The sequence below is a fragment of the Myripristis murdjan genome, chromosome 15, assembly GCF_902150065.1.
Source record: "Myripristis murdjan chromosome 15, fMyrMur1.1, whole genome shotgun sequence".
Taxonomy (NCBI): domain Eukaryota; kingdom Metazoa; phylum Chordata; class Actinopteri; order Holocentriformes; family Holocentridae; genus Myripristis; species Myripristis murdjan.
The window spans coordinates 14,908,089-14,918,536 of NC_043994.1; the positions used below are offsets into that span (position 1 = coordinate 14,908,089).

The 10,448-nt window shown below is 41.5% G+C and overlaps 1 protein-coding gene across 1 annotated transcript in view; it reads right to left on the minus strand.

Annotated features, from left to right (window-relative positions):
- adam12b (ADAM metallopeptidase domain 12b) overlaps positions 1–8,598 on the minus strand; it is an 86,782-nt gene extending 78,184 nt beyond the window's left edge. The window contains exon 1 of the mRNA XM_030071091.1: positions 8,490–8,598. Coding sequence (XP_029926951.1) covers positions 8,490–8,598 — 109 coding nt within the window. The remainder of the gene's footprint in view (positions 1–8,489) is intronic.
- Between the last annotated feature and the right edge of the window lie 1,850 nt (positions 8,599–10,448).

A 10,448-nucleotide genomic window follows, 5' to 3' on the forward strand; every position in this document is an offset into this window, starting at 1 on the left:
AATAAGATGTGGATCTCCCCTCATATCAAACACCCCTCCTTCTGACATTGTGGGTATATGGTTTAGAGATCAAAGACAGTACTCCACTATTCCCACTGTTAAGGATTCCTGATAAATCCTTTCTACAAATAATAAAAGGCTCCCAACACTGACACAGTTCATTGTAGACATAATGTTCCTCGACTAATGAAACACAAGCAAAGCCAGACAGCGTTGGTGAAAAAAAAAAAAAAAAAGGAGTACACTCAAAGCTCTCTGAAGTGTTAGCTAAAGGCTGGATATGAATAGAGTGATGTTTGATGCTAGAAGCAACTTAAATGAAAAGGCTCTTACAACTGGTGAACGAAAAACATCTAGTGAAACATATCTAGGCTTCTTTTTCTCCAAGGAGAACGAGTGTAAAAATATGTTTTTCATGTCTCAGTGCTTCATGTTGAGGAGCACGCTGAACTGTGGCTTACATCATGTTGGTTCAGGTTCTTTCACAATAAGACGGAAATTACGGTGGATTCAGCGAGACACTGACCAAAGCTGTAATTGCCTGGTGCAGCTAATGTTTAAGGATAAAGCATGAATACACTCTTCAAGGATGTTTTGGTTGAAAAGGATGGAATAAAAATGTATCTACCTCGCCGTGTGTCGGCTGACCTCTGTAGCTAGACGTGACATGACATTCAGGCTGGTTGCCTACAGGCGTTGTAAGTACTTATTAGTCTACAGGCACACTTGAGGATTATTATGAATACCAAAACTTACAAACATATTAGATAGTCTTAGATACGCCATAAATCATTAAAGTGAGAGAGAAATGATTGTACTTTAGGCCAGGGCCAGCTTCAGCTTTGCAGTGTTTGGGTGGGTGGACTAGTTTATCTAAGCCTCTTTCTTGGTTGCCAGGTTTAGCGAAAACTTCAAGGGAAAAGGTCAGACAGCTTTCGTTGTCTCAGTGCATGGTGGACTGCCCGTCGTGCTGGGATTTCTTTGATTCTGAGCAGCAAGTTGAAGCTTTCATGATGTTCTGTTAGATATTTTGTCACAAAATATCTAACGGAAATGGATGCTGTGACTTCTGATTTACATGATTTTCACATGAACAAATGCATACAAACTCTTCCTTTTGTGTCGTTTTAAATGATGCATATATATTAAAAATGTCATATGAAAAACCTTTAACTACACCATAATAAGTATTTGATACACTGATAGATACAATACATCCTATTGTTTTTGACTTTTTAAGACTAATTTCATGTCTCTAGAATGAAATACAAAAACACTTACACAGTAGGGACAACTAATTATGCTGGTATCACTGTTTCACAGTGTCTTTAATGATGTTAATATAAATGTCAAAATATCTTCAAAGTATTAGAGGCGTCGATGTCAATCCAAGAGTTTAAATCTTCTAAAAAAGTATTTATTTTATATAATACTACTTAAGGACTTAAAGTTCTCTGCTGATGTTAAAATCAATATTGTGTGATGTACTGACTCCCAGACTTGTCTACGTAGCAAACAAGAAGAGAGCACTCAGTAGAGCGCAGATTTCCACCAGGCATAGCTTTTCCAGGCTACAGGCTACCCTATGTCCTGAGCAAAACTCAGGAAAGACTCAGCAGCCAACTGTACTGTCAAAAACTTTTCAAATTACAAATTAAATTGCTGCATGACTCAAATATAATCTGTGCACTATATAAAATATACTGTAAAAGTCCCAAAGCTTCTCTTTATTACTTACATTATAAACCTATGGCTCCTTGCCAGAGGTCTTATGGCATTTCAAAAAGAGCTCAAATTAAAATAATAAAATTCCAAATTACCACTAAAGGTCTCTTTCTTTCTCTCAAAGATTAGGCAAGCAGTCCACTGACACATGAAACAGTGACGGCTGTTTCATGTGTCATTTTTTACAGCTGTGCAGCATCATCAATGTGCACAAAAAAATTTGAGGCTCCAGTAGTTTATGAGAATAGGTGTGCACACACACACACGCACACACAATTTCTCCTTCAGGTTGCTGCCTGGCAGAGATACTATATACATTATGCAAAAGTCTTTCTGTCTTCTTTCAGAGCATGGGAGAAATGATATGTAACAACATTTGTTTTCAGTAAATTTTACTTGTAGTACATTTCCAATAAACTGCTTTTTATTTTCACTCAAGTTACGTTTTGCACCAATAGTTTTATACTCGCTTAGGTATGATTTCACCAAAATAACTGTGGCAAACTTTAACTTAAGTGAGATGTTTTACGACTTTTTTCACCTCTGCCCTTTGATTCGTCTCCCACTGGTATCTCTATACCTGGAAGAAATGACAGGATTCTTTGAACGAGCCGAGTGGGACGAGTTGAATAAAACAGATAGAGAGGAAAGAGAGGGAGCTGGAGGATTTGTCACTCCATCCAACCATTATGAGCTTGTTACAGTAGAAGGAGGAACCAAGGAACCTGCTGGGCCAGAGAGAGACGGGGTGGAGGAGAAAGGGGCTGACAGGCAAAAAGAGACAGATGAAGTCCCACAGCCATTTGCAGGAACTGAGAATGTGACTGTTCCCTCTTTGCCTCATTTCCACAATCCCTCCCTCTATTAGAAACTCCCTTACTGCTGTCTTCCCCCATGATGACACACTCTATGTGGTAATTAGAGCTGCAGCTGAGGGGGTGCTAATCCTGGATGTGGGACCCCCATCCCCTTTCCAAACAGAGCAGCCAATTATGGGCCTGATGGAGTAAGCAACAGGGTCAGCAGATCACAGTGAAATAATGGTAATAGGAGACTCCTCAGAGTGGGTTAGTGGGATTTGCCTCTGTCTCCCACTCCCATCCTGCAGGAGCAACAGTGGAAAAGCCAATTCCCATCTTGTCCTCCACAGACTTGGGCATTATGTCTCCGAGCTGTGGGGATTTCAGCCTGGAGGATTTGGGGATTTACACGAACTTATCACACATGCTAGGTCACCTAACAGCCAGCTGTGGGGGAGAAGGGTCCAACTGGATGTTTTCAACAGTAAAACCCTTAAATTCACCCCCCAAAAATAGGGGACTATCAGGAACACCCAAAGCTTTGGTGTGTCAGGATTTTGCAAAACACACAGAAAAGGGAAATACATGCATGTGAGCATGTATAGACCCACATGCACACCCAAACAGAATGCACACACCCAAACACACACACACACACACACACACACACACACACACACACACACACACAGATGTAGAGGTTTCAAATTGCTGCAGGCAAAGCACATCCAGCCTCTGCCTCACGGGTTGTGCCTTACAAACGGTGTTTCATTTCATATAATATGCCCTCAGTTGTTCAGAACAGCCTCCGCACCCCCACCAAAATCTTCTAAAGCATAAAGGCTGATGGTTTAAGAGCATGGCTGGACTCCAATCAACAACAGTTCATAGTAAATATACTGAGACAGCTGTGAGATGACCTTTCTGTTGTGAAACTATTGATGTGTGGCTTCCTGGTGGGTCAGTGCTCAGTACAAATGCATGAGTTTTGAAATCCAACTCATGTTATTGCATCAGTCTGTGCCCACTTTCCTGTCCAGTCCTCCCTGCAAAAACGAATGTTTCTTGAGAAGGGCGTTCTTTTAAAGAACAACAATAAGCACTGTTCAGTGGAATCAATATTTTCCCCTACACATCTGAAAGTGTATGTCACAGTATTCCCCATATCTTCCAATACACCTGAATCCTCTTACTCATTTGAAATCAGACAATTGCTTGTACACTCTCACACATTCATATCCTATCTCATTCTGTATTCAAGTATAAATATCAACAGCTTCGTGGTTCATAGACAGGTTTTGACAGCACTGGCTCCGTGTTTTCCCCAGTCCTCTTCATTATTCTTCTCTTCCCCTGTCTGCTCTCTCTACATCAAGTCAGCTTCACTCAGTAGTTTCTTTCTTCATCTCGCAGATAATTGTCTGTCCAACAGAAACATCTGAGCTTCACAGCAAGTATGACCCATTCACTCGTTGCAGGAAAGGGATGAGAAGGGCTGGCAACTGTCTTTGCACCTCTCCCTCTGTCTTTTTTCTTGAGCGCTGATGGAGTTCAGGGCCACCGTCTCATCCCACCCATGACCCTGTCTGAGTACTTTCTGTCAGTGTTCTTTAGGTGATGGTTTACTTCACTGGATGCTGTCTGGCACCCAGTTCCTCACACTTCTGGAGCCTGATGTGACGCCTTCCCCTCTTGTCCTCTTCCACTGTGCATCTCCTGTGTCTTTGTCTCTATTGCTTCTCTTCACTTTCTCTCTGTCTCTTTCTCCCTCCCTGTCACTTATTTCACACATTCTTATTACAGTATTGCATGTGCGTACATCGGATGTAAGTCCTACTAGGGATAGGACCAACTTTAATATAAATTTTTATTTTTTCCATTCATGCGCAGTTTTTAAAATTTTAAAGCAAAAACGTATTCTAGAGAGAAAATTAGTGAGGCTTGCTAATGCAATTGAGTTAGGTCACTTAATCATTACATATGGAGTATAAATCATGTTTGATTTTTTTCACTATAGTTTGCATGTTGGATTAATTAGACAGCTAGTCTAGTTAGCTACCAAATAGTAAGTTATTAAAAAAAAAAAGAGTTGATTATTGACATCTATTTGCATCAGCATACATCATATTTCAACTACCTAGTTTGTCTAACCTTGTGTATAAATGCAGGAAATCAGGTTTGAAGATTTCTGTGGTGTGCACCCCCACCCCCATAAGGTTTGCCCCTCCACCACTCAGACCATAGTTACGCCCATGCTGGTGTCTTTGTCTTCTCCGATCTTTCTATCCACTTTATCTATGCTCTTGTTATCCCTGGGCAGAAGAGCACATGGTGAGCTGCAGGATACTAAATCAACCTGATGACTATAATGACCAATGATGCTTAACAGAGGGAGACGTCGCTGTCTGTCATTCCCTCATGGCCAACAAATCAATGCCAGCCTGTCCTCAAAATGTCAAGCGACAGCCACTCTGTGGACTCTGAGAGACAGACCAGGAAGAGGTTATTTCCTAAATGGCTTTACCAGAGAGAGAGGTCGTTTTAACAGGATGGCAGCCGTACATCAGTGCTCTGCCACAGGCTGCAGGATGTGAGTTACATCCCAGGAAACTGTGCTGAAAGGTGGGCTGTGCTCCTTAGAGAGGGAGGGGAGTGTGTGTGAATTTCAACGTTTGTGCATTTCAGGGCGCTCGGGGCGAGGTTTATTCTGCTGTCCTCTATGATGTTCGGACAACACACAGATTCTAATCCGTCTAATTAAATCTGTCTGGTGTCTGCGGACTGACCAGTTGATATCCTCACGGCTAATCCAGGTCATTTTCCTCTCTCTAATTATTTATTCACTGCTGATGAATGGCAAATCAAAAAAGCACACAATCTCACTTGAAATCTCTGAAATGAGAATCAGACATGATCACAAGTTTTCTCTGCCTAGAGAAGGGATCAGACCCTCAGAAAAGCCGCTGAGAAACACACAGACATTTGTCAAAGATCTGAAAATAGGGCCTATTCTTCCTCTTGTGGGAGGTACACTGTATTTGAGATTTTCTGGAGAAGTTTAGGCATTAACTGAACTTTGAGGACATACACCTTTTTAATTTATGAAGTCGCACAAATTCCTCCAAATGCGCTGAATACTTTCATGCAGGTTTTCTGAGCTTTCACATCCAAACAACATTCATGCAATAACAGTTCCATAACCTTGTTCCAGAAATGTATCATTACGCCAAGAACATAACTCACCAGCACTCACTCTTTTGATCATTTCCAATCCATTTTTCTTCTGAAGTTGTACACCAAAATCACACGTCAGTGCCAAGACAACCTTGTCTTTCTTGTTTAAGACAATGGGAAACATATGAGACATTCCTGTGTGTGTGCTGTGCAGACCAACTTATTGCAAGGCACATTTGAATGCTAAACTTCAGTGATTTAAATTCAATAAGTAGATTTATTTTCATCGCTCTCACTCAGCAAATGAATTCTTAAACACTCATCACCTCCCAGCCTAACCAACTGGAATAACCTGCAGAGCTTCTCCTTAATTAAACGTTGAGTAAACAGTAACGAATGAGAAAAACAAAACTGCTCAATTCTTTCGAGTTAGGGAAAAACTTAAGCTGATGACTCATACTTTTGGGGAATATTAGTGTTATTCAGTCTGACCTTAGACCAATTGCAGATGGGGGGTGAGGGCCCTTGTTACATGGTACCTTCACCTCTAATAACTACTTGTTGAATACTTCTTGCAAAAGAAATTCAGCAGTATTACCCATTATGTACTTAAAGCCAACAATATGCTGAACAGGACTCTTGGTAACACACACCCCAGAGACTTTCTATCTGATGCATTGCTCACTTTAAATCCTTTGATGCGCTAAGCACTTTACTGGAAAATGGCAATATTTGCAAATTTATGCACCAGTAACTTTATACCCATATCTTGCACACTCATGCACCTTGTTATCCCTGCTGATTAATACTCAATATGTTTACTCTGCTAATGCTGAATTACTTGTATCATTTGTTTGTCCTATTACTGCATTATTGCAACACTGGGATTCCCTAATACCACTATAATGTTGTGCTATGCTGTCTTGTTGCATGGGTTCTACCAGTTTTGAATGTGATGTGATCTAAAGAAAAATGTCTCCATTTCACTGTTGATTGAACATGCCACGGAGAAAATTCTCTATTCACAGATCTTCGCATGTTCACCACACCAGACCAAAAGTCCGCAGAATCTCTGACATTTAAAATAATATATATTCTACATTCATTTCCATGGAGAGACACCATCAGTTTTGTGCAGAATTAAAGGAAAGTTAGCCTTGAGAAAAGCGCTCTACCTTCCTTCAAAGTCCCCGAATACTGACTCACAAACTCCAGCATGATAAAGACATTGTACTGTGGTCTCTGTATCTACTCCTCTGTGATGGAGGCCATGGCAAACAGCTCAGAAAGGAGCTGCACTCAATATCCTGCTGACATCAAAGAGGTGGCGCTGCCCTATTTCAATTCTCACACTACCCCTTAAAACTATTTTTACTCCATGCATTCATATACTGGCTAACCCTCTGAGTGTGAGTTTTAATGACCCCCACATTGAAATGATGTGTGCAGTAAACATCTGCTGTACTGCATCTTCCTTCCTCTGTCTCAGTGTGGGTAATTTTCAGGGGAGGAGCTTTGCTATCATTTACATATTTGCAATAATGATGCTCTCCACTGCTCCTGGACATCAGATTTTGCCCCAAATGACTGACAGTGAGCACTATGTGCATTTTTCTGAAGGCATTAGTTGTGTAACCTTGCTTTCCACCTAACATTTGCTGGGTGAATTGCATATAAATGAAAAAGAAGTTAACTGACACTGGAGATATGGGATATTTAATGTGAGCATTTTTATAGCCTCTCCTTGGCACTAATGGATGCTGTGCACCTAAGGTACCATTCGCAATTGTATGCTCTGCAATGATAAAATTTTAAACAGGGCATTAAGTGCATTGCATTTGAGTTACCTGAAACACTGAGAGAGAAAAGTACTTGTTTGTTGGGGATATTGAGATACAAATACCAGGGGAAAAAAGTTTGGAATCTGAATCTGCACAGGCTGATTTTCAGTCATGTGCAGTCAGAGTCATTGTGTTATTATAGTAAATTCTCTCTATCTCCATGTCATTTTCTCTGGGCATGACCACACACACACACACACACACACACACACACACACACACACACTAACAAACAAAGATGTATCCCCGCACCAGCTCCGTCACATACACACAATACCCTCTCATCACTTGCTTATTCATTCAGCAAATGTAATTTTAGCATTGGGGACAGAATAACAACATCCTGGGTGGTTTGTGTTTACAACCTAAAGATTAAGCTGTCTCCTACATGTTAGCCTCATCCATCCAGCTGACAGCGGTTGTCTGTCTGACTTCCCTCAATTGTTCCACATCTATTTGAGCAGCAGGACGTGCAAGAAAAAAAAGAAAAAAAAAAAAAAAAAAAAAACTCTCCCTCTGGCTCTTTATCTCCCAAACGTCAACTGCACGGAATGACAATGAAACTTGAGCTGACTGAGAACAGAAATGTCAAAAGGGAAATCATTTTGACATGGTGTAAAGTATTCCCATAGGTAATACAACTGTTGATACGACAGTAAACAGCGTTAATTATTACCCAGTGTACAGATATAACAGCTATATTAATATTACAGAAATGTCAGAGGAGATAAAACTACCAGAAAGTACAATAAGGTCACTATAAACACACTACTGAGCACGCACTCCCTATAAAATTTTTATATTTTACATTATTGACATTTCACTGCTTTATCTAATAACTCCACTACAAATCATTCATTCACTTTACACAAAGACTTCATGCCTCAGCTCAGGAGAACAGAAATGCTTGAGTTACTAAGTGTTAACAGCTTTATGAGATTTTACTTACCTCCGTGCGTGTTGTAAATTGGTCTGTCAGCATTGTTTGTTGTCGTGCACAGGGACAAGGCGTGGAGAGCGATCAGAAAGGCAAAGTTATTCCGCCGCCAGTTTCTCATGTTGCCCAGCTTTGGGAGAGGGGGGAAAGCGCGCCGGCCACACTGCGTTATGGGAACACCACCATAATAGACACTTCACAGGTGATACGTGCAGGCACCGTGTTGCAGGGAGGGTCGACAGGACTTAGCTAACGAGACTCGTACGGGATACTATCCGAGGCTATCACTCCACAAGAGAAGCTGTCAAAAACTTTTTTCGTCAGTGCGTGCAGCGTACGCGTCGTGCGCCAACAGGCTCGGGGATTAAAGACCAATACATTTGGAAGTGTTGTTGCATCAAGGTGTTGCTGTGGGGTTTAACGGGGATGTGGGAGAGAGCGGCAGAAAAAGAGAGAAAGAGAGGATGTTGGAGAATTAGTCAGACGGACTTGCGCCATCCCCTTGTACCCGACCAGCTTCACTTTGCCATGTGCGCCACGGGCTCCGTTGGGTCCTAGCGCCGTGGCGTCAGGGTGTCAGATCAGATCTTAGGGGGGTGTCATTTGCATAGACAATAAAGCGTGAAACACTGATTGGATGCACAGTATGAAACGTGAGCATGCTGACAGCATTTCAAACATTTACATTCTCACAATTTATTATCATCCTGCTTTTTATTAAAGGATTCCAGGGTGAAACTAAGGTGCAAATAATATCTTACAAATACAAACAACAACAATAATAGCGAGAGAAAGAAGAAGGAGGAGGAGGAGGAGGAAGAAGAAGAAGAGCCCAATAATAAATGATGCGAGCCACCAGCACACCTTCCAATGCCCATGAGATAACAAAGACAACCTTCCCCCCAACTCCCACCCTCTGTCACATTCACACACACCACACACACACACACGCACGCATGCACGCATGCAAAGACAAATTGTCATCACCCTGGCCCCATCTGTGTTTTGCACCGGCTACCTGGTCTGGCTTAGTCTAATCTAGTTTAGTCTGTGTACGCTGCAGGCAAAAAACTGCAGATGTCTCTTAGCAGGCATCAGTTCACTTCATATCTGAACGGAGGCTGCACAGGGCTAACTGCGAGGGAAAGGAAAGGACAACTGCATTTGCTTTGCCTGAGCCTGCGTAGACTGAGTTATGTCCCTAAAATCCCACAGAGCCTCTGTGATACACAGTAGCAGTGTGGGATTTTCATCACCTTTTTGTCTATGAAGGCAATATGTATTAAATTTAAGAGAGAAAAAAAATAACCTACACCTGACAAAACAGCCTCAGTTTCCATGTGGCTGGCTCAGTTGGAACTGTTTGCTGTTTTGTCAGTGTTTTCAAATGTCTCTCTGGCTCCTCTTGCCTGTTGCTCATCCTCAGTCTGGTGAAATCTACATTATTTTAGCCTACTTCAGGGTACTAGAGAGTTGTAACTCAAGGGTTTTCAAATTGTAAAAACACTTAAACTCTGAATTACCTTTAAATTTCCCTTACGTAGCTGCAGATTCAGGAAAAAAACAACAAAAAACATTTTCTTCCAAATTGTATAACAGTGCCACATACATATTCTGCATCTGCTGGCTGCAACACTTCACTGAAGCCGCATCATGCTTATACTGAGTGAAATATTCAAACCCCAGATGCCATTGTTTTACGGCGGCACCGTCACATCAAATAGAATATATCTGGAAGTTTTGTGCATCATTTAACTGTAATTCAGCGAGACATATTTTGTATATTTGGAAAGGCTGGGATCTCCACTAGAATTTAAAATAAAGTTCTGTGGGTTTGAAGAAAGCTCGGCCATGCAGCAATAACAAACCCACCGATGAAACCAGCAGAGCTAAGAGGTTTTAATGTTCCACATCCGTAAGTTGACTTTAATGAAGCCGTGGGCCCCCATTTGAAGTGACATGGCGCCAACT